Source organism: Dreissena polymorpha, chromosome 6, assembly GCF_020536995.1.
Source record: "Dreissena polymorpha isolate Duluth1 chromosome 6, UMN_Dpol_1.0, whole genome shotgun sequence".
NCBI classification, from domain to species: Eukaryota; Metazoa; Mollusca; class Bivalvia; order Myida; family Dreissenidae; genus Dreissena; species Dreissena polymorpha.
The window spans coordinates 1,119,932-1,145,291 of NC_068360.1; the positions used below are offsets into that span (position 1 = coordinate 1,119,932).

General features: G+C 38.8%; 1 protein-coding gene across 1 annotated transcript in view; it reads right to left on the minus strand.

Moving 5' to 3' along the window:
• Positions 1 to 1,889: 1,889 nt before the first annotated feature.
• The window catches only part of LOC127834125 (carbonic anhydrase 2-like), a 30,621-nt gene continuing 7,150 nt past the window's right edge, over positions 1,890 to 25,360 (minus strand). Inside the window, exons 2-8 of the mRNA XM_052359745.1 lie at positions 23,428 to 23,451; positions 21,217 to 21,408; positions 20,818 to 20,939; positions 13,840 to 13,932; positions 13,304 to 13,418; positions 12,426 to 12,535; positions 1,890 to 1,997 (exon numbers count right to left, since the gene is read on the minus strand). Of these exons, the coding sequence (XP_052215705.1) occupies positions 1,890 to 1,997; positions 12,426 to 12,535; positions 13,304 to 13,418; positions 13,840 to 13,932; positions 20,818 to 20,939; positions 21,217 to 21,408; positions 23,428 to 23,451 (764 nt within the window). The remainder of the gene's footprint in view (positions 1,998 to 12,425; positions 12,536 to 13,303; positions 13,419 to 13,839; positions 13,933 to 20,817; positions 20,940 to 21,216; positions 21,409 to 23,427; positions 23,452 to 25,360) is intronic.

The following is a 25,360-nucleotide window of genomic DNA, read 5'->3' on the forward strand; positions in this document are numbered from 1 at the left end:
CAAAAATATTGTTTGGCAACGTCTGTGTAGTAAGAAGTTAGTTTTTACAAATTATGCCCTTCTCGATCAGTCGGAAGAGCATTGACTTTCAATTAATATTGATATCTTCGGGTCGCGGGTTCGAGTTCATTCTACGTAATATAGTTTCGTTTTGGTATGGAGGTGATAAAGGCTACTAAACCGAGTATTAAATCTCCAGTTCTTAGCATTGACCGTTTAAATGCGGTTTTGAAACCTTTATTCATGTGTGTTAAATGTGTAAACTGTGTTGTATGCATTGTAATGTATGGCGTAAGCAATCGGTCAGTTGCCTTAAATTATCTCCTTATAATTGTTCGTGTCGTTCCATTCTCATACATTGTCTATATATATGTATACCTGCTGAAATTAGCCAGTCGATCGGTTAATGAGGAGTTTCTTTTTAAGTTGTATTTATATGCCTTTGATAATGGTGATAACTTTTCTTGTTTGAGAACTTGATTTGTCGTGAAACTTGTTGTAAACTATCAATTTTTGAGCACATGTGAAAATATGAAAATGTTTCTTATTGCTAAGTTGTTTCGTATGTTTTTAAAATAATTTAATCGTGCAAGTTGTATACCAATCTAGCTTATCGCCACTAAACCTAACAAGTACAATATGGGAGGGCGGATAAGATTCCTATGTTCTACAAATACACGTTTTGTTTGAAACATATTCGAACGTTTGAATGATACAAATTAAGGACTCTCTACTGAATGATACAGTGCATCACTCGACAGACAATTATTTTCAAGTATTTTGCTTTAAGATGTATTATTTTTGGATTTGATAATATTACAGTACCAGGACACGCTAGCCTTGTAACCTGCGTGTACATTTAAAGTAAGATTTGCATAAGTAAATATACGTTAAATGATGTAAATTAAGTGAATGCTGGATATGACATTCCAGTTTGGATTTCAGATTGATAAGTGTTTTTCCAATTTTAATTTTTAATAAATAGTTTTTCCAATCTGTGAAAGACATTGTGAGTGGAAACAATGATATCGATTTAAGTTTAAACGCTAATGACCAATGTTATGCTAATCTTTAATTCAGATTGTTACACTTTATTACTTTAAAAAAACTGTTTAAGAGATGTATATTCTAATAATTTAATATAATACTGATAATAAAGTCAGCCGAAATAAACTACATATCATTGTGTACTCTTCTTAAATAATGTATTTTAATCAGAATTGCTGTTAAAGTCTTAAAGATAACTGTCGATTTGAAAAATCAATTGATGTTTATATCATTCCTTTCCAATGACATAACAGTTGCACTCATTATACAGTCGAGAACGTTTGGAATGAAATCATTTCGCTTCATAGAGTTTAAGATCCAGGAAATTTACATACATTTCCTAACTGTGTTATCCTGCTATTCCTCAAGAGTGTGGTATTTTGTTTTTATTACGTTGCACATTTACACAAAAATAACTTCACGTTGCCCCAAAGAAGAAGCACACAAATATGCCATTTTCTCAAATAGATTGCAAAGAATCCTGCCAAATGTCATAAAGTTATTCCTTTTTATATTATGAGTGCATGTACCTATTTTGAAAAATAAAACAACATATTGAGTTAAAGGATAAAAACGAATCATAAACATCCCTTCAAAATATTTATTCTTTATCGGACACACGTTTTTATAATTCAACAAACAATACGTGTTATCAAAGAAATGCTTTCTTAGATTTAAGGTGACACTCCATTTGGGTAGTTTACAAACACTCTTGCACAAATAGCTGCATTGTATCACTATGGGCTTCGTTTTATAATTAGACTAATGTGGTATAAAAGATGAATAAACTAGTATAATGCGTAACCTAAACGTATGTATGCGTCCAATAAATACACATTGTTTCATTGAAAGGAGGCTCTGACTTGTCTCCCTTTAAGTGGTTGGGGAGGCCGGAAGTTGTCCTGCATGAGGTTGCCGTCTGAATCAATGAGACTCCGAAGAGCGTCCAGCTGTAAGGCAGATTAAAGTGTGTTAATTCTAGAGAAAACAAAGAAACTTAAACGACTCACTTTAATGTTGTTTTCAAACCATTGTCTTAGTTCGCAACTGTGAACAAAAGCAATACATATATACAGGTATGTCGTCAACATTGGTTAATTGTTGAACAATTTGCAATAAAAGTTACAAATACCATCTGTTTTTGATCTTTTAACCATTAAAGCTGTGAGGTTTAAAACGGAATTTTGAATGTTTCAGAAGAACGGGGTTTATTGAAAGAAAAATGTCACTGTCAGATCGTATTATAAGATATAAATATAAGTGTGTGTTCGTGCGTGCGTGCGTCGTGCGTGTGTAAATGGACCAAAACTACATCAAGTGCAAAGGGGTTGATACGCTATGGAACTCGATACCGTATTGAACATCGACTCGAAAACAATTTTTTACGGAACTTAAATTGAATGTTGGGTTGCGATGATCACGGCTTTAAAGGTTTCTATGTATTTACAACCAGCGCTTATCGACCAAACACATACCATTTAATGAGAATGCTGCTTATTCGAAAGTCCTTCACTCCATATCATGCCTGATTATTCTCACACACAGTATCACGCCCATTGCATAATTTTAAATCAGATTACGAGATCTTAAGATGTAATCAGCAATATACGACCGCGCTTATGTGGATTAACCGCTATACTTGTACAATCGCATGGTCTAAGTGTTCTTATAAGGAACATATGTTTAATAAAAAAAATGTTAAACTGATACAGGTATCGCACAAACTATTGACAGTCATCAGTCTGATTGAAACGTTCCTTAATACTTAATTGAATTATGTATCTTTCAAATCATTCCAAATACATACGGAATCCGGATAGGGCCAAGTTGAGTGTCGCGTGTCGACCTTCGACGTCGACACACGACATTCTCGCGACATTCTCTCGACGCTCTCTCGACGCGCGACAAATCAGTCGACAGTCAATATTTGAGTGTCGCATATCGTGCTGGGTTTTAGAAAAAAAAAATTCGCAGAAAATCTTGACTGTCGACTGATTTGTGGCGCGTCGTATTGAGCGTCGAGAGAATGTCGCGAGAATGTCGCGAGAATGTCGTGTGTCGACCTTCGAGCGCGACACTCGACATTCTCGCGACATTCTCTCGACGCACGACAAATCATTCGACAGTCAATATGATATATCTCTAGAATGTCGCGTGTCGACCTAAAATCACACATTCTCTCGACGCTCAATACGACGCGCGACAAATCAGTCGACAGTCAAGACTGATTTGTCGCGCGTCGAAAGAGCGTCAAGAGAATGTCGCGAGATTGTCGTGTGTCGACCGGTGTGGGAGTAATTTTTTCATCTGCAAACAAGGTGTTATAATAACTTTTTAAGCTTAAGTAAAAATAGCGGCATCTACTAGCAGCAATAACAGTAGCAGCAGCAGCAATAGTTGCAGCAGCAGCAGCAGCAGAAGCAGCAGCAGCAGTAGCAGCAGTAGCAGCAGTAGCAGAAGTAGCAGGAGTAGCAGTAGTAGTAGTAGCAGTAGTAGTAGTAGTAGCAGCAGCAGCAGTAGCAGCAGCAGCAGTAGAGTAGTTATTGTAGAAGTAGCAGTAGCTGAAGTAGAAGCAGTAGCAGCAATAGCAGCAGCATTAGCAGCAGCAGGAGTAGCAGCAGCAGCAGCAGTAGCAGCAGTAGCAGCAGCATCAGTAGCAGCAGCAGCAGTAGAAGTAGTAGTAGTTGTTGTAGTAGTAGTAGTAGTAGTAGCTGCAGTAGAAGCAGTAGCAGCATTAGCAGCAGCATCAGTGTCAGCAGCAGGAGTAGCAGCAGCAGCAGTATTAGCATCAGTAGCAGCAACAGTAGCAGCAGCAGCAGCAGCAGCAGCAGCAGTAGCAGTAGTAGTAGTTGTAGTAGTAGTAGTAGCTGTAGTAGAAGCAGTAGCAGCATAAGCATCAGCATCAGTTTCAGCAGCAGGAGTAGCAGCAGCAGCAGTAGCAGCAGTAGCAGCAGCAGCAGCAGCAGAAGCAGCAGCAGCAGTAGCAGCAGCAGCAGTAGCAGTAGTAGCAGCAGTAGCAGCAGTAGCAAAAGTAGCAGCAGTAGCAGGAGTAGCAGTAGTAACTGTATTAGTAGTTGTTGTAGTAGTAGTAGTAGAAGCTGCAGTAGAAGCAGTAACAGCAGCATCAGTAGCAACAGTAGCAGCAGTAGCAGTAGCGGCAGTAGCAGCAGCAGTAGCATTATTAGTAGTTGTTGTAGTAGTAGTAGTAGCTGCAGTAGAAATAGAAGCAGCAGTAGAAGCAGCATCAGTAGCAGCAGCATCAGTAGCAGCAGCAGCATTAGCAGTAGTAGTAGTTGTTCTAGTAGTAGTAGTAGCTGCAGTAGAAGCAGTAGCAGCATTAGAAGCAGCATCAGTATCAGCAGCAGGAGAAGCAGCAGCAGCAGTAGCAGCAGCAGCAGTAGCAGCAGTAGCAGCAGAAGCAGCAGTAGCAGTAGAAACAGTATTAGTATTTGTTGTAGTAGTAGTAGTAGTAGCTGCAGTAGAAGCCGTAACAGCAGCATCAGTAGCAACAGTAGCAGCGGTAGCAGTAGCAGTATCAGCAGTAGCGGCAGTAGCAGCAGCAGTAGCAGTAATAGTAGTTGTTGTAGTAGTAGAAGAAGCTGCATTAGCAGCAGTAGCAGCAGCATCAGTGGCAGCAGCAGCAGTACCAGCAGCAGCATTAGCAGCAACAGCAGTAGCAGCGATAGCAGCAGTAGAAGTAGCAGCAGTAACAGGAGTAACAGCAGTAGAAGGAGTAGCAGCAGAAGTAGTAGTAGCAAAAGTAGCTGCAGTAGTTGTAGTAGTAGTAGCAGTAGTAGTAGTAGCAGTAGTAGTAGTAGTAGTAGTAGTAGTAGTAGTAGTAGTAGTAGTAGTAGTAGTAGTAGTAGTAGTAGTAGTAGTGATAGTAGTAGCGGTAGTGGTAGTGAGACTGGTAGTAGTGGTAGTGAGACTGGTAGTAGTGGTAGTGGGACTGGTAGTAGTGGTAGTAATATTTGTAATAGAAGTAGTAGTAGAAGTAATAGTAGCAGTAGATGCAGTAGAAGCTGTAGCAGCAGCAGCAACAGTATCAGCAGTAGTAGCAGTAACAGCTGTAGCAAGAGTAACAGCAGTAGCAGCAGAAGCAATAATAGCAGTAGTAGCAGTAGTAGCAGAAGTAGCAGCAGTAGTAGTAGTAGTAGCAGTATTAGTAGTAGCTGTAGTAGTAGTAGTAGTAGTAGTAGTAGTAGTAGTAGAAGTAGTAGAAGTAGTAGTAGTAGTAGTAGTAGTAGTAGTAGTAGTAGTAGAAGCGGTAGCAGCAGCAGCAGCAGTAGCAGCAGCAGAAGTAGTAGCCGTAGCAGCTGTAGCAGGAGAAACAGCAGTAGCAGCAGTAGCAGGAGTAGCAGTAGTAGCAGTAGTAGCAGAAGTAGCAGCAGTAGTAGTAGTAGTAGCAGTAGTAGTAGTAGTAGAAGTAGTAGTAGAAGTAGTAGTAGTAGTAGTAGTAGTAGTAGTAGTAGTAGTAGTAGTAGTAGTAGTAGTAGTAGTAGTAGTAGTAGTAGTAGTAGTAGTAGTAGTAGTAGTAGTAGTAGTAGTAGTAGTAGTAGCGGTTGTGGTAGTGAGACTGGTAGTAGTGGTAGTGGTAGTGGGACTGGTGGTAGTGGTAGTAGTAGTTGTAGTAGTTGCAGGATCAGGAGTAGTAATTGTAGCAGTAGCAGTGTAGTAGCAGTTGCAGCACTACCAACATTAGCAGTAGTTGTAGTTGTTGTAATAGTAGTAGTAGCTGCAGTAGAAGCAGTAGCAGCAGCAGTAATAGCAGTAGCAGCAGTAGCGGCAGCAGGAGTAGAAGCAGCAGCAGCAGCAGTAGCAGCAGCAGCAGTAGCAGCAGCAGCAGTGGCAGCAGAAGCAGCAGCATTAGCAGCAGTAGCAGCAGCAGTAGCAGTAGCAGCAATAGCAGTAGCAGCAGTAGTAGCAGTAGTAGTAGTAGTAGTAGTAGTAGTCGCAGTAGTAGTAGTAGTAGTAGTGATGGTAATAGCGGTAGTGGTAGTGAGACTGGTTATAGTGGTAGTGGTAGTGGGACTGGTAGTAGTGGAAGTAATATTTGTAGTAGTAGAAGTAGTTGAAGTAATAGTAGCAGTAGCATTGCAGTAGCAGCACCAGCACCACCAGCATTGGCAGTAGAAGTAGTTGTTGTAGTAGTAGTAGCTGCAGCAGTAATAATAGCACTACTAGAGTAGTAGTCAAAATTCAGTCATTGGTGCTTGATTGTTGCGAGTATGGTCGTTTGGGTTCACGCTATTTTACACCCACGTGTAAGTGTTCAAGTCACATTAAGATGTTTATTCGGCTGAAATTCCATGCAATAAACACATTTTTTTCTTCTGGTTCTAAGCTCAGGATGGAAGCCCCTATTTTTTTATTTTTTTATATGCTATTATCTATAATAGAGACAAGGAGTTTAACTTCGTTTGCCGTAAAACTATACCATCTTTACTGTAAACTAGGGTCGACTTCGATCGCTCACTTTAGTCTGGAAACGGAAGTTGTAATACGCATGTTTGGTAGGGTAAGTGATGGAATGCGCTTTAGCTTGGATGGGTTATTTAAAAATACAGTATACTAACTATTTTGCGTATACTCTCTCAAAACAAGAACATCATACAGTACCAAATTACATGGGAATACCAGAAAATATCGACAATTTTCGAGCACACTATCGAGTAATTAGACATTTATTCGATATATTGCTTGAAATGACAGTGCTGTTTAGTTAAGCTTGGAACTTCATGTACATTTCCTGAATAATTTTACTTCAAGTTCAACTAATTTTCCTGCGCCTGCTATCAAATAAATCATGTTTTACTGAGAGATTTCTGAGTGTTTCTTAAAAAAATCATGTAAGAAGACTTAATTAATCATTTAATAAATATTTGAGGCTCGCTCTGTAAAAAGAGATTTTAATGCATGTACATAGTGTTGTCCCAGATTAGGCTGTGTAGTCCTCACAGGCTTATCAGGTGCGATACTTTCTGCCATAACTGGATTTTCGCTCATAGAAAAATACGACAAAAGCGGAAAGTGTCTCCCTGATTAGTGTGGACTGAACATGCAATCTGGTAAAACAATTTAGGCGCATGCATTAATTAGATTATAGCCGTCTAAATACTCTTTACTTTTGATTCATGACACAGTTACATGTAATAATTTATGATTTGACCATTTTAAATGATGCATATTTTATTGTACTGGGTTGAGCGATACTTTTATTTTAATAATGTGTCCACTCAACATTCTTTCAGTTATGTTTTGCTCTGTTATATAATTATAAAATAATAAATAAAATTTTAACAACTAGCTTCTCTTTTCTTCATGTGATTTATTTATATATTTTAAACCAGAAGAACAACAAAATCCATAACATAATGAACGCAAAACATGATACACTATATTCACGGAACAAAACTATGTTTGACAAAATTTAGAATCAAGGTTCCCAATTTTCAAAAATTTTCCAGATCAAATTATTTCCAAGTTCCATCAATTATTGATCTATGAATAAACAACACTTGTATCATCTATATGTAAGGCTATTACAATGAATGGTTGTTAATAGACTGATAAACAATTGAAAAGTTACATAATCTACAGATTATAGAGCATTGTGATTTGATTTCATTGTTCATGGAATAAGAACCAATCTCATAATTATGATGTGCAGCTCGCACTCAACATTGCCATAGGCAGATAATACCTAAAAGAGATAATAAGTCCAGTTCATGTTATTGACTCTTGATGAAAAATCTGGAAAATGAATAGCATGCAATGTTTATGCAGTTATTTGCTACTGCTGCTACTGCTGCTGCTACTACTACTACTACTACTACTGCTACTACTACTACTACTGCTGCTACTACTGCTACTACTGCTACTGCAGCTACTCCTGCTACTGCTGCTACTACTGCTACTACTGCTACTGCTGGTACTGCTGCTGCTACTGCTGCTACTACTGCTACTGCTCACACTACTACAACAACTATTACTTCAACTACTACTACTACAAACAGCTGCTGCTACTGCTGCTGCAGCTGCTACTGCTGCTACTGCTGCTACTGCTGCTGCTGCTACTGCTGCTGCTGCTGCTACTGCTGCTGCTGCTGCTGCTGCTACTGCTGCTGTTGCTACTGCTGCTACTGCTGCTGCTGCTACTACTGCTGCTGCTGCTTCTCCTGCTGCTGATACTGCTACTACAACAACTACTACAACTGCTACTGCTGCTGCTGCTACTGATGCTGCTGCTACTGATGCTGCTGCTACTGATGTTGCTGCTACTGCTGCTTTTGCCTCTACTGCAGCTACAACTACTACTACAACAACTACTTATACTGCTACTGCTGCTGCTACTGCCGCTACTGCTGATACTGCTACTGCTACTGCTGCTACTGTTGCTACTGATGCTGCTGTTACTGCTTCTACTGCAGCTACTACTACTCTACTACTACTACTACTACAACTACTAATACTGTTACTACTGCTACTCCTGCTACTGCTGCTACTGCTGCTACTGCGGCTGCTGCTACTACTGCTGCTTCTGCTGCTACACCTGCTGCAGATACTGATGCTGCTGCTAATTCAGCTACTGCTTCTACTGCAGCTACTACTACTACTACAACAACTACTACTACTGCTACTGCTGCTACTGCTACTGATGCTGCTGCTACTGCTGCTACTGCTGCTGCTACTCCTGCTGCTGATACCGATGCTGCTGCTTATGCTGCTACTGCTTCTACTGCAGCTACTACTACTAATACAACAACTACTACTACTGCTACTGCTGCTGCTGCTACTGCTGCTGCTGCTGCTACCGCTACTACTACTACTACTACTACTAAAACTACTTCTTCTACTACTTCTACTACTACTTCTACTACTACTACTACTACTACTGCTACTACTAGCACTGCTACTTCTACTACTACTGCTGCTACTTCTGCTACAACTTCTACTACTGCTACTACTGCTACTACTGCATCTGCTGCTACTGCTGTTACTCCTGCTAAAGCTGCTACTGCTACTACTGCTGCTACTGCTGCTGCTGCTACTGCTGCTGCTGCTACTGCTGTTGCTGCTGCTACCGCTACTTCTACTACTGCTATTACTACAACTTCTACTACTACTACTACTACTTCTACTACTACTACTACTACTACTACTGCTACTTCTAGTACTGCTACTACTACTACTACTACTGCTGCTACTTCTGCTACTACTGCTACTACTGCTACTACTGCTACTATTGGTTCTGCTGCTACTGCTGTTACTCCTGCTAAAGCTGCTACTTCTACTACTGCTGATACTGCTGCTGCTGCTGCTACAGCTTCGACTGCAGCTACTACTACTATTACAACAACTACAACTACTGCAACTGGTGGTGGTGTTGCAACTGCTACTACACTGCTCTTGCTACTATTACTACTCCTGATTCTGCTACTATAAGAACTACTACTACCACTACCAAAAGTCCCACTACCACTACCACTACTACCAGTCTCACTAACACTACCGCTACTACTACTACTACTACTACTTCTACTACTACTACTACTACTACTTATACTTCTACTACTACTACTACTACAACTGCTACAATTACTTCTACTACTACTACTATTACAAATACTACTACCACTACTACCAGTCCCACTACCACTACTACCAGTCTCACTACCACTACTACCAGTCTCACTACCACTACCGCTACTACTATCACTACTACTACTACTACTACTACTACTACTACTACTACTACTACCACTACTACTACTACTACTACTACTACTACTACTACTACTACTACTACTACTACTACTACTACTACTACTACTACTGCTACTACTACTACTGCTACTACTACTACTACTACTACTGCAGCTACTTTTGCTACTACTGCTACTGCTGCTACTCCTTCTACTGCTGTTACTCCTGCTACTGCTGCTACTGCTACTACTTCTGCTACTGCTGTTGCTGCTACTGCTGCTGCTGTTACTGCTGCTGCTGCCACTGATGCTGCTGCTACTGCTTCTACTGTACCTACTACTACTACAACAACAACAACTATTACTGCTACTGCTGCTGCTACTGTCGCTACTGCTGATACTGCTACTGCTACTGCTGCTAATGTTGCTACTGATGCTGCTGTTACTTCTTCTACTGCAGCTACTACTACTTCTACTACAACAACTACTTATACTGTTACTACTGCTATTCCTGCTACTGCTGCTACTGCTGCTACTGCTGCTGCTGCTACTGCTGCTACTGCTGCTACTTCTGCTGCTGATACTGCTGCTGCTGCTAATGCTGCTACTGCTTCTACTGCAGATACTTCTACAACTACAACAACTTCTACTACAACTACTGCTGCTGCTGCTACTGCTGCTGCTGCTGCTGCTGCTACTGCTGCTTCTGCTTCTACTGCAGCTACTACTATGACTACAACTACTAATACTGCTACTGCTGCTGCTACTGCCGCTACTGCTGATACTGCTACTGCTGCTACTGTTGCTACTGATGCTGCTGCTTCTGCTTCTACTGCAGCTACTACTACTACTACTACGACAACTACTACTACTGCTACTGCTGCTGCTACTGCCGCTACTGCCGATACTGCTACTGCTGCAGCTGCTACTGCTTCTACTACAGCTACTACTACTATTACTGCTACTCCTTCTACTGCTACTACTACTGCTGCTGCTGCTGCAACTTCTGCTACTACTGCTATTGCTGCTACTCCTTCTTCTGCTGCTACTGCCGTTACTCCTGCTACTGCTGCTACTGCTACTTCTTCTGCTACTGCTGCTACTGCTGTTGCTGCTACTGCTGCTGCTTCTTCTGCTGCTTCTGCTACTAATGCTGCTGCTACTGCTTCTACTTCAGCTACTACTACTACTACTACAACTACTAATACTGTTACTACTGCTACTGCTGCTACTGCTGCTACTACTGCTGCAGCTGCTGCTACTACGCTGCTACTGCTGCTGTTGCTGCTACTGCTGCTGCTGCTTCTGTTGCTGCTGCTGCTGCTGCTGTTATTGCTGCTACTAGATGCCGCTATTTTTACTTTAGCTGAAAAAGTTACTATAACACCTTGCTTGCAGATGAAAAAATTACTCCCACACCGGTCGACATACGACGTTCTCTCGATGCTCTCTCGACGTTCGACAAATCAGTCGACAGTCAATCTTGACTGTCGACTGATTTGTCGAGCGTCGTATTTAGCGTCGAGAGAATGTCGTGTGTCGACCTAGTGATTTTAGGTCGACATGCGACATTCTCGCGATATATCATATTGACTGTCGACTGATTTGTCGTGCGTCGAGAGAATGTCGCGAGAATGTCGAGTGTCGCGCTCGAAGGTCGACACACGACATTCTCGCGACATTCTCGCGACATTCTCTCGACGCTCAATACGACGCACGACAAATCAGTCGACAGTCAGGATTTTCTGCGATTTTTTTTTCTAAAACTCAGCGCGATATGCGACACTCAAATATTGACTGTCGACTGATTTGTCGCGCGTCGAGACAATGTCGTGTGTCGACCTAGGGAATGTTAGGTCGACAAGCGACAATTTTGCGATATTGGCTCGATATATCGTATTGAGCGTCGAGAGAATGTCGTTCATCGAGAGAATGTCGTGTGATTTTTAGGTCGACAGGCGACAATCTCGCGATATATCATATTGACTGTCGACTGATTTGTCGTGCGTCGAGAGAATGTCGCGAGAATGTCGAGTGTCGCGCTCGAAGGTCGACACACGATATTCTCGCGACATTCTCGCAACATTCTCTCGACGCTCAAAACGACGCGCGACAAATCAGTCGACAGTCAAGATTTTCTTCGAATTTTTTTTTCTAAAACCCAGCGCGATATGCGACACTCAAATATAAACTGTCGACTGATTTGTCGCGCGTCGACAGAGCGTCGAGAGAATGTCGCGAGAATATCGTGTGTCGACCTCGAAGGTCGACACGCGACACTCAACTTGGCCCTATCCGGATTCCGTAGTATTTAGTAGTGTTTAACGTGAATTAGATCACCGGCAAAAGCACAGCAATACACATGTTTATTCAGTGGAAGCCCATACTGCACGTTTAAGTTTAAATAGCTTATTTCTTTTAAATTTGCTTATATTAGAAGTGATATTTAAATATTCGAAAGACCGTCAAATCGAATTATCGAATAATTTCGCCATTCCTAAAAGCTTTAGATGTGTATTTGTTTCGAAGTTTTTGGAGGTCCTTTTGCACCAGACGCTGCATAATGTGCGGAACCGGAGTGTCCCAGCACTTCGACATAATTCAATTACTACACGCACTAAAGTTGGAACCAACTTTAAAATAATTCCTTCAAATACAGCTACAGATCAATACCTGTCTGGGTGAGACTTCCACGGGCTCCTTAAAGACAATCCACTGGACACTTTCATAGAGGGGCGGAGTTGTTAGGGAGCCCTCGTACGTCCAGTAGTCGTCGATGAAGTCTGCAATATCGACGTAACGTGTGAGAAACAACGTCATTTTGCAGTAACTGACATACACCGCATCTATGATTTTACCGATATTAGTTGTTTACGAATTATATCAATGTTCGTACTACCAGAAATAGGAGTTTATATATAATGTTAAACACAAATACCAGTAAATTGATAATGCTAATAAGAAGAACAGATATATGTGCACTACAAGACAAAAAGGGCAAGGAATGGAGTAAGAAAAAGAAAAAAGATGAACAAGACAAGGATAAAGCCGATAATGATGCAAAAGAAAAAATATTTCTTAGAGATGGAAGATATGAGGAAGAAAGATGAGGAAGAGAAGAAAGATAGTCCAAATTAAGAAACAGAAGTTACAAAAAAAGAGAATAGGTTAAGAACGGGAAGATATGAGCCTCGTTCTGGAAAAATTGAACTTGCTACATGTGCGATAGGTGTCGTTCCAGATGAGCACAGGCTAATCAGGGACGACACTTTCAGCCTAGACTGGCTTTTCTTTTAGAAGATACTTTATTAAACGAAAATTTAAATAAAAGCAGAAATTGTTATCCTTGATAAGCTTGTGCAGATTAATATGGGACGAAACATGACGCACAGACATAAAGCCAGGTTTTCTAACACCGCGGTTCGTATATAGATAGGGTGAGGTGATGGTAAGGTCTTATGTTAAGGAATATGTGAAAGGGAAGGGAAAAGACAAAGGAAACACAAAACATTCCCATGTGAATACGCCTGGTACGGATGTCGTGTGCTAACCTGGCAACAGGTCGATGGGGTCGAGGGAGCTGGGGATGGTCACCATGATACCAGGTTGAATCAACCTGTCTACGTTGTTCAACACGACGGAGAAGAAGGGATGCTCCTCGCCAGACTGAAATTTTGTGGAGAAAGCATCAATAAATACCGGCGCGCTTGGAAAATGCTTGAATTTTTGAAACGGCATGTAACGAAAATGACAATATAAGTTTATTGATACGTTTTTTTTAAATATTATTAAATCACTTCAATAAATAAATTTGAAAAAAAACAAACAATGATAACGCGTATATTGTTCATGTGTGTCCCGGTTTATTAAATTATTTTAAATATTCTTAAAAAAAGATCCACTACCGCTCTCCACTTTTTTAAGCGCCATTTGACATTCATTGAAAGTATTATTATTTTTTTACAAATGTGGGCTTCATGAGAAAGATTCCTATCCTTATTATAGATACACTTGCACACTGAATATACAGACATAAGCGCGCTTTTTTGCCGACCACCACATCGGCTTCTCGGACGCTTCGTGTCACCTTGATCATAATCCCGAGAACGGCGAGTCCGTCTATCATGTTCACAGCCTCCGCAAAGCTGCCATACTTTGTGTTCCAGTGGACGAGGTGAAGCTGCAATGGAGAACCGGGTGATTGACGAACATATTGTGTGATCGCATATTTTTACGAGAACCATGCCAATGCCACGAAACCATATTATAACGTTTAAGTTAACAATTTAATCAAATAATTGTGCTAATGCTAAGCTGGGTCCACACATAAGCTATATACACACACAACTTCAGCGGTAATATCTCCAAACTCAAGTTCTTTTGCATTTGTTGCTTTTGTCCAATGTTTAATAGCAGTTACCTCGTCCTTGTTACAACGGACTTACAATACATCCCAAAGCTTAAAGCTAATCTGCTGATAATTTACAAATACACAACATTTCAAAACAACGCCCAGCATCCAGTGTGTTTTTTCACCATTTTGGGAATGTGGCCGGGCCCCTTTGAATAGGGAAAATACGCGGCGTTTTTACTAAAATAAGGAAATTAGTTTTGTTGCTATTTTGCTAAACAAATGCTTCAAATTCAAAATAGAAGTGTTTTCAAAATTATTTTTACTAAGGTTGAACTTATATGGCTGGATGGGAGATGAACAAAATGTTGAAATAAAAATATTGTTATTTTTTGGAACCCTTAAATTGGGAAATTTTAGGTCCCATATGGGAAAAATATATACTTTTTTCCATCGGGAATGGGGACGAATACCGGACCCATTATTAAAGAAAAAAACACACAGCAAACAAAAACACAGCAAGAAAATGCACATCAAGTTTTTGAGCGGAAACATTTATTTTTTAATTTGTTTTTCGTAAAGTAAACTTTACATTTACACAATTGATCAAAAGTCTATCCCAACCGTGGTATACATTTAACCTACATACATTTCAGCACAATATATCTAACTTAACTCTTTCTATTTTACAGTTACCTGTACCTTAGTCAGATTGGCCCCAAATTAGATCCCTTCATATGTCTGCATGTAAGCTACCAAGTACCTATACACAAAAATTCACTGCTAATAACTCTATCTAACTACAGTAATTTAGCGGAAATTATTTGTCTATTTTAAGTTAAAATGGCATTAACCTTAACCTTACTCACGGAAAATGCGATTCCGTGCTTGGTGTATTCAAACTTGCCCATTAACATTTATTATAATTGTACAATGAACAAATCTACACCCACTGTAAAAGCTGCAAAATTATACATGTCCTTGCATTGTCATGTACTAAATGAAATTAACTATTTTAATGAATCGTGTAAAAGCAAACAATGGGAACAATTGTAACCTCTTCTCCAGAATGTGTGATATAAGAATCAAGAAGTATTGTTTTGTTAACTGTTCCTATAAGAAATGCTATATTGTTATGTAAACGCATTTGACTTTTAAATGTATAAAATATGCTATAACATGCATGCATATCATGTAAACTATGTAAGTTATGGAGTGGGATGCCTTCGACCCACAAAAACCTATTGACGATGCTAATAAAATGTTTTAAGGTTAAAAACATATTTGACTGAAAACCACCTGTTTACTGTTCAAATTATTTGTAACAGTGACCTATGACCTAAACCCAACTGGGCAAATATTCAATACAAAGAAAGGCCTGTAGGTTAAATTAAAATATGTAATATTTAATTAACAGTAATCTATGCAAATTAAGTTATAGACTTGAATGCAACTGCTGGAAACCGTCCGTCGGTCCGGTCGCCCGACATTACCCAATTCAACACAAACATTGTTTAAATGTTACCCAACTTACAATAAGCATAGGCCTTAAATTGAATGCATGAGTCATACCCAGTGCCACTCTGTAAGTATATACATAAAAGCCTCCGCAGTCTACTCAGTAAATTGCTAGCGCTCACCACTTGCACGCGCACTATCGAGCTGCCTGATAATATATTTATTATGGCTGTATAATAAACTTATAACTATACGTGTATTTTATTAAGTACACCAAACACACGGTGTCACAGATAGCTGACTTTTGGATTAATCCGTTCGGACAGTTTAAGAAAAAAACATTTTGTTATCTGTGCCAATTATTTGAATCTACGCCATGGATGATGAAGCACCACCAGCAACCGCGATAGTAGCGCCAGCGACAATGTCATCGTTAATACCGTTTCCTGGGAAGCTCGACATGGACGGTTACATTGCCACAAACTGGAAAAAATTTAAGCGCTCGTGAATTAACTACGAACAAACATCAGGACTAAGTGCCAAAGCAAAGGATTTACTTGCCGCTACGTTCCTAACATGCATAGGACCGGAAGCTATGGAAGTGTTCGAGGGATTCGCATTCACTCAGGACGAAAGTCAGGAATACATAGACGTCATTCTACAGAAATTCGAAGCATTCTGTGTTGGGAAGACCAACGTTACGTACGAAAGATACCTGTTTCATACGTTCGTTCAAGATGAGATGGACTCACTTGACACGTATTCGTCAAAAATACGCCAACTTGCCATGACATGCGAATACGGACTATTGAACTTTGACTTAATCAAAGACCGATTGGTTATCGGAAAACGCGACACATAGGTGCGTAAACGTCTTTTACAAAAAAATTAACTTTGCAAAAATGCATTGATATGTGCAGGGCCACAGAAGCCTCAAGTGCAAAAATTAAGACAATTAGCAATGGTGCGCCAGGTGTGTCCGACAATGTGCATTTCGTCAAAACAAAATCGAAGCCGCAACAAAAGCAAAGCAATCACAAAGGACCAAAGTCAGCCGTCAAGAAATGTCCTTACTGTGGAACAAATTGCATGCCAAACAAGTGCCAGGCATTTGGGGTAAAGTGCCGAAATGTGGAAAGCTGAATCATTATGCGTCAGAATGTCGCTCAGCCAGAAAATCAAAACACAAACGCCATGTGAAACAATGTGACCTTTCAGATGATTGGAATTGCGATGACATATTAACACTAAACGCAGGAAAGTGTTTTCAGAACAAAATTTATGCAAACATGTTACAAGTGAAACTCAGGAAAACAATTAAATTTCAATTAGATTCGAGCGCGACAACAAATATAATTCCACGGTCACTAATCCCAGGAGTTAAAATTGAATATACTGACTCAAAACTGAGAATGTATGACAAATAAGTGATCAAAGCTGAAGGGAAATGCAAATTAATGATAACAATTCCAAAGACACATGCTAGGTAAATGTTGAATTTTTAGTGATTGATAACGTTGTATACCCGTTACTGGGCGCAGAAGCAATCCAAGAAATGCAATTGATAAATATTCAATATCAAAACATATGCCCTGTGGACAACTCTGATTGTTTGTCAATGCATGATATTGAACAGAAATTTTCAACAGTCTTCATTGGTAAATGTAAATTTTCTAAGCCACTTCATTTGAACGTTGATGATACTGTTCAAACAGTGAAAATGCCTGTACGACGCGTGCCGTTATCATTGAAACTTGAGCTCAAAAAGCAGCTAGATAAACTTGAGAATAATAGGACAATTGCGGAAGTTGACACCCCCACTTACTGGTTATCTAGTTTGGTAATTGTGAAACGTGCTTCTTGAAAGGTTCGTCTATGCATCGATCCTAAGCCCCGTAACAAAGCGCTGAAGCGTAGCCACTACCTGATGCCAGTGGTTGAAGATTTATTATCAGAGCTTTCACAAGCAAAAGTATTCAATAAATGCGATGTCAAAAATGCTTTTCGGCATGATAAGTTAGATGAGGTTTCTAGCTATTTAACATCAGTTTAAACGCCTAACAGAAAGAACCGTTGCCTCAAGATGCCGCTTGAAATATCTCCAGCACCGGAATACTTCCAGCAGTATCTGCAAGAAAGCCTTAGTGGTCTCAGAGGAACATGCGCCATAGCGGACGATATAATTATCTACGGCACAGGCTCCACATACGACGAAACCATCAGAGACCACGATAATAACTTGGAAAAATTGTTGCCACGATGCATAGAACGCAACATTTAGCTAAACAAGGACAAGTTGCAGCTACATAAGACAAGCATGCCGTTTGTTGGTCATGTATTAACGGACAAAGGTGTTAAACCGGACCCCTCGAAAGTTGAAGCAATCGTGAAAATGCCAAAACCAACAGACAAGAAGGGTGTGCAGAGACTATTAGGTCTTGTCAATTATTTGACAAAGTTTCTAAGCAAGCTCAGTGACATTTGTGAGCCACTACGCCAGTTTACACACAAGGACAACTTATTCCAGTGGCCCCATGCGCAGGACGAAGCACTAAACGCGATCGAGCAAGCAGTGTGTAATGCTGCGATATTTCTATTCAAAGCTCGAAATTACAATCCAATGTGTTGCATCCGATACCGGATTGTGTTGTGTGATGTTTCAAGATGGACAACCTGTTGCATTTTCAAGTCGAGAAATGTCAAAATCGGAGATAAACTATGCGCAAATCGAAAAGGAACTCTTCTTCTATTATGTGCTATTCGGATTTGAGAAGTTTCACCAATATGTATATGGTCGGAAAGTGACTGTAGAGAGTGACCATAAGCCGCTTGAAATAATAAGCAAAAAGCCGTTGATCAGAGCTCCGAAACGTTTGCAGAGGATGCTACTCAAACTGCAAATGTACGATTATGGCATTTTGTACAAGAAAGGCGAACACATGTACATATCGGATACGCTTTCAAGAGCTTATCATGGCCATGGTTCAACGAAACTCGACGACGTTGTACTCTCGGAGTACGAAAAAGAGATTGAAAGTACAAACATGACGGACTATCTTGTGCTTTCTCAAGCATAACAAAACAATCTACGCAAGCAAACACTATCAAACCCGTTCTTCAGAATCGTGATTGATCAAATAGGCAACGGATGGTCAAATACGCAACGAGAAGCAAAGCCATATGTATCAGTGCGCGATGAATTCTCATGCAAAAATGGAATTATATTCCGAGGAGATCGTGTAGTGGTGCCGAAATCGATGCGAAAACACGCGCTAGAACATATTCATTCTCACACTGGTGTTGAAGGATGTCTAGCAAGAGCACGCAACAGCGTATATTGGCTGAACATAACGTCAGAAACATAAAATTACGTCACCAAGTGTGAAATATGCCAGTCGTTCGGTAGGAAGCAGTGTAAGCAACAGCTTATCAGCCACGACTTACCAGATCGTCCATGGGCTAAAGTAGCAATGGACGTTTTCACATTCAACAACAAAGAGTACTTAGTGACAGTAGACAATTTCAGCAAATTCTTTGAAATCGATTACTTGGAACAAGCCACGTCCAAAATAATCATAACAAAGCTTAAGCAACACTTTGCAAGACACGGAATACCTGAAACGCTTTTGTCAGATCAAGCTACAGTGTTCAGATCTGAGCAGTTCAAAGCTTTTTAAAATGAATGGAGCATTATTCACTCATACTCATCAGCTCGATATCCCCAGAGTAACGGAAAAGCCGAGAATGCTGTAAAACTGGAAAAATGAAAAAAGCGAAACACTCGAACACTGATCCTATGATAGCATTGCTAAATTTCCGGAATACTCCGCAACAATCTACTCGCTATAGCCCAGCGCAACAGTTGTTCAACAAGAACACTGTTACCCATCAAGTCTTCGAAGCTTCAGCCTGCAGTAGCCAATGACGGTACACCTAAAGCTCAAGGAAAGTAAAGAACGTCAAGCGCATAACTACAACCTCAATGCACGTGACATAAAGCCATTAAATGTCGGTGACACCGTTTGCATACAACCAACGGAACGGAACAAAACTTTGGAAAGAGGAACAGTTTAGGCAACCCCCCCAAATTCGTTCATATGATGTAAGAACAAAATCTGGCGGCGTCATCAATAGAAATCGAAAACATCTTAGAAAGATTGAGAAAGATATCAGAACTCTACACTTGAAGGGAGGTGAATCGTGAAAATGAACGATTCTTTGATGCACCAGAATTACCTCCCATAGAACTTCCGAATGATAAGGGCCCAGAAAAACAAAAACAATCTTCTATTGAACCACTAATAACAACAACTTGATCAGGCCTTTTATATGTTAAGCCATACCAGCGGTTCAAAGACTATGTGCTTAACTTTGTAAATAGTGTGATGTAATTAGGTGAAGACGTGTGACATTACACATGCGTTACTTGTATTTGATTTATCATTTGCATGAATTCGTGAAGGATCATATATACTGCTTGCTATGTGCATATGCTTAAGCAAATGATAATTACTTGTATTTATCACTAGTACATTATAGATCATGTCTATCTTTTTTAAAAGGGAAAGGATGGAACACTATAGGCCTTAAATTGAATGCATGAGTCATACCCGTTGCCACTCTGTTAGTATATACATACAAGCCTCCGCAGTCAACTGAGTCTATTGCTAGCGCTAACCACATGCACGCGCACTATCGAGCTGCCTGATAATACATTTATTATGGATGTATAATTAGATTATAACCATACGTGTAGTTTATTAAGTACACCATAAACAATGACTATACAAGAGAGAAAATGGCAGATAAGTGAAAGGTATCAAAGTCACGCAAAACATACAAAGAGTAATTCAGCAAACTTATTGTTAGTTAGTTTTTAGTATGTTAACAGTAGTATTGATACATCCCAGGTGTGATTGTAGCATTTATCTTTTTCATGGACTGTGAAGTTGTTCCTACTGGTTACGTTATGAAAAAGATTCAAGCCCAATCATGATTAGTTTAGAATTAAGATTCGTGCGCGAGATATCATATGTCGGCGAGTATATAATTCGATATTTAAGTTACTTGTTTTATTTCTATTTCGCTCGTGTGCTTATTTACATGATCATGTTTTCGAGTTAACATATATATATTCAAATTATTAACGACATATATGTCCTGGTTTCAAATATGTTTTATCACTGTACATGTTTCGTAAATGTATTTTACGTATTCATCGAAGACTTTTTGAAACAACCGGTTTTACAGATGTACCTCGGCTGCGAACTGCTTCCCGTCAATCGTATGCTCCGATCCCCGGGTGTCGTCTGCTCCCCAGTGCAGATGGAACTGTGCCAACCTGAACTGCTGGTTGCCAAGGTGACCACCGGTCAAAACTGGGGTTAGAAGGTAGGAAAATTAGAAACATCAATGAGATAATAAGCATCAACATGAACTTTGATTATATTATATTCTGTGTATACAAAACATTCGTGCGTGGCATGTGGGAACATAAAATGTTTATGCAAAAAGTAATATATGTACAATACCCACAGACCAATAACACAAGCTAAAGTCCCAATTTTGTATATAAAAAAAAAGAAACGAGCCCCTTTAAGTTGAGTGAAACATTCCCCATATAAGCTGCATACGTTAACATGGCTACGCGCTTACATCCGGGCTTGGTGATCTGAAACTCTATGCTGTGTCCGTTGTTCTTCAGCTTGACATCGTCTTCCGGTGTGTAGGCAATGCTAAGGAATGTGAGAGCAGAGTCGTACGTCGCATTTCGCGAAACGATATTGATCGGTGATTGACGGCGGCCCCACACGGCGATCGGATAATGCTTTTGCCAGTTATTGGGTCCTGTTTTGGAAAGTAAATTGGGGCGTGAAATATTAAAAATGTACGAACTCCACAAAAAGTTGCTGACAGATGAAAAGTAACATTTATTTTTTAAAGGAAGCAATTTTCGGTTACAGGCCGCTTTGGGCGAAAATTAAACCATATGCATGTTATATCGAAATTATATGAAAGAATATTGTGTACATACTCAAAAAAATACAATCTTATAGAAGACATTTAGAATTTAAGAAAACATATTAACTGTGTCTTTGCGACGACTATAAACATGCATCGTTTGTTAAGGTTCATGGGGGGGATAAAATTCATTAAAACTTCGCTTTGGTTTTTCTTCATTGAATGTGGTACAATATGGTCAAACTATATATCATTTTAAAGCTAAAGACGGATAGAATAACATAAACACATTTTTGACAGTCAATATTTGTGTGCTTTATTCATATTTTGGTTTAAAACCAATATATTTTTACACTAATTTACAAAATCTCAATCTAAAGTTAGGAAGGATATGCACTACCTTAAGTGGAATAAATACAAATCTATATACATATACAAGGTCAAGTTAGCAACATTTCACAGAAAATTATTGTCATAAAACAACAAATTAGTTTTTATTCAACTGCCTTTTTTGGATAAATATCCTAAACAAAGTTCTAAAAATAACTAAACGTAACTACTTTTTAAAAATCCAGGTATGGTGGATAATAAGAGTCACAATTCTATTTCAAAGGCTTAACAATTGTGTTATTTACCTCTCAACCAAATTGCAAATTTTAAACCATCTCAAATTGAAATAGATTGCAGACGACATTTAAAATTGTAAACGAATAAAAAGAAATTGGCAAACGATTGATTTTATATTTCTATTCCTTCTACCCATTTTGAAAGCGTGGCCATCGCTGTGATCCGTAGAAAAACGTGCAAAACAAATCGGTCGAAACCACGTGCAGTGGTGAGAAAAACGGGTATGTGTATACACATACCTGAGAAAACACAATACTTATTTTGACAGTTGGGTGGCAACTAGTAAAACAACTTTTAACATTAATCAGCAAGAGATCGCACTAAATAATAGAAATGACCACGTAGAGATATCATCACTTACCTTATTACAAATATTATCCAGCTGAAAATTGTCCCCCACACGTCTTTTTTAGTTTATTTGTATTGTTTTTCTGGAGCCGACGTGCATCTCACAGACTATCCATCCAACTTCCGTTGTTTTCACTTTCGTTATTAAAAACTCCGTTTAAAAGAATTATTTATACTTTTAGATTGTTAAAGCGATGTATTATTATATATTATCTATAGAATAGTATACCGTGATGAATTGAACAGAGTTACGTATCGATCTTTCTATCAGTCTGTAAGCGTACTATTTTATGCGCAATAATATATGTCGTGTGATTCGACAACGATTGTAAACATTGGTGAAATGCTTCTTACATAGTTATTCTTTTGAGTGTTTATGAGGTCTGATCGTGCAGTTTGCAAACATCAACGGAAAGATTACAATCCAATGCATTTGTCATCGTCAACCGTTTGGAATGTCAATTAGGCGATGCGTGAGTTTTTAGCATGTTTCTTTCTATTTTATTGATTTAAAAATGGCCTCCCCCATGGTGATGAAATGACATGTGTTCGAGTTTTGATATTTCTAGATATGTAAACTTTTTTTACTATTTAAGCGTAACTTGCCCTCGTCAATGTCGATATTATTCACTAGTTATATAATTTTCCGCCGAAATACGTGGAATAAACATGATTCAGATTTTTGAAAATAATGTTTATTTTAGTGTTAAAATCGCTTTGTATTTTGATTGATTTTGTGGATGTTATGATACGTTGATGTACAAAATTGGTAGCAGTTTGAAGGAAAAACATCCTTTAAAGCATATATGTATACATTTTCAATGTGGCACTCTTCCTTTAGTCAAATTTGAGTTTAATGCTAGGGGTCCCACATTTTTCAAAATGAAGCCTCTACATGAACCTTAAGGAGAAACATGTTAGACAACATACCATTTTCCTCCGTGTATCCCCAGTCTGCAATTAGACACAATCAAAATAATAATAAATATATATTAAGGTCCAATCTCTAGAAACAATAGACGGTTTTACAATGCGCATTAAATGTTGACTAACGTTGACAATAATTTAAAAAGGGATGCATGTTTGATTAGTCCAATATTAGTTCTGGCTACCATAACTTTAAATGTCGCTTTTTATGATTTTTGACTGGCGCGACTTTATAGTTATGGACCAACCCCATTGGGAAAGTCAACCAGAAATTCCCGAAAAGTTGAAAGTTAACAAAGACCGGTCCAAAACAGCTTTTAAATGCAGTTATTGGCCCAAATCAACCACTTGATCGGAAAGATTGACATTTTTCACATATAACTGATATATTATTTCACAAAATACTATCTTAAACATTTAAAATGTATCTATTCTGCTCTTACATATGGAGAAAAACAGCGATGTGACAGACTTTCTTAAAATGCGAATCTTCCGAGATTTCACGGTCATATGACGTTATTTCTATTTTAAGTAACATCTCATGTGCTCAAGTTTTTCAAATTCAGAATGACATTTCCCGGTATTTTAGATTAGTATGGCCTGTTATGTAAACAAATTGTAGTGTAAATACAAACTCAAAGTAAATATTATTTAAAACTACCTGATTCACACTGAAATCAATCTTATAATCCACCATACGTAAGTTGTTAATCACAAATAATAGATATCAGAAAACAAAAGTAATGTTTACAATTTCAGCAAAAAATGTCAAGGTCGAACCGAAAGTATCCAAATGAAAACTCGTCACTTAACAAAGCGATAATGGCGTCAAAATTGTGAATTTCAGACTGATGAGAGTTATTTTCATCTATTGTAAGATGCATTTGAAACATTTGAACCTTATAATATTCCCCGATGCAGTAATTTATATTCATTCACCAATATATGTAGAAATGTATCCAAGAAAATGAGCTTTCTTTGATTTATAGCGTGACATCAATATGTTACGACTCTGGTTGACTTTCGATACGGGGTTGGCTTCAGCGAACAGATATGTCAATACTATATCAACTGTACGCTAAAGTTTCTTTAGCTAGTCCAATATAAGTCAGACACCTGTATCCGACTGCTCGCAACAACGTTAAACTGCTGTTAAATGAAATATAGCGACATGCATGTCAGAATTGCATCCATCTAACGCGTTTATTATCTGATCAGGACTAAGCATATTAAATCGATGCGCCATAATATCACATTATAATATTGTTAGTCAAATATATCAGGAAATTACGGTCTCTATTACATATATGCGATAGAGGGTTGTTTTTTTAAAGAACCACACAAAACTACGACATGAATGATTTGATTTTTGTTGCGCTATACTACACATGAATAATATGCCCCCCCTTATAAGGTAATATTTTCGCCGAAATGAGCCCAGCTTGACAACTATTTTATCAGGCTTTTGTTATGCGGTTATTTTTTATTCATTTGCATTTCTTCCAGACAATTAAGTAGTTAACCTCTTCAAATGAATCTAAGTGAACACGATTGACTGACCTTGGTGAAATCAATATTTGTAGGCAAATGTAGGTAACATTACTAAGCTTGGAGTATACATATCCCAAGAGTACATAACAATGATGTGTTACTCAATAACCATATTGGTACGATACATTACATATTTAATATTAATATCACCTATGTTGTATCGCAAAAAAACGTACGATGTCAAATTCCTTATGTTCTGACTACAGATTAAAACGCAGACAAAAATAATTTAAAGCACATCCTTTACAAATGTTTATATCTCTTAATGCTGATACAGAAATAATTGCAATTGGTTTTATTGGGATAGCGTTTACATACTGCGTTGAGTCGTATAGTTCATAAATATAATTATATGTTGCTGTTGTTTGTATAAATGTGGATAAAT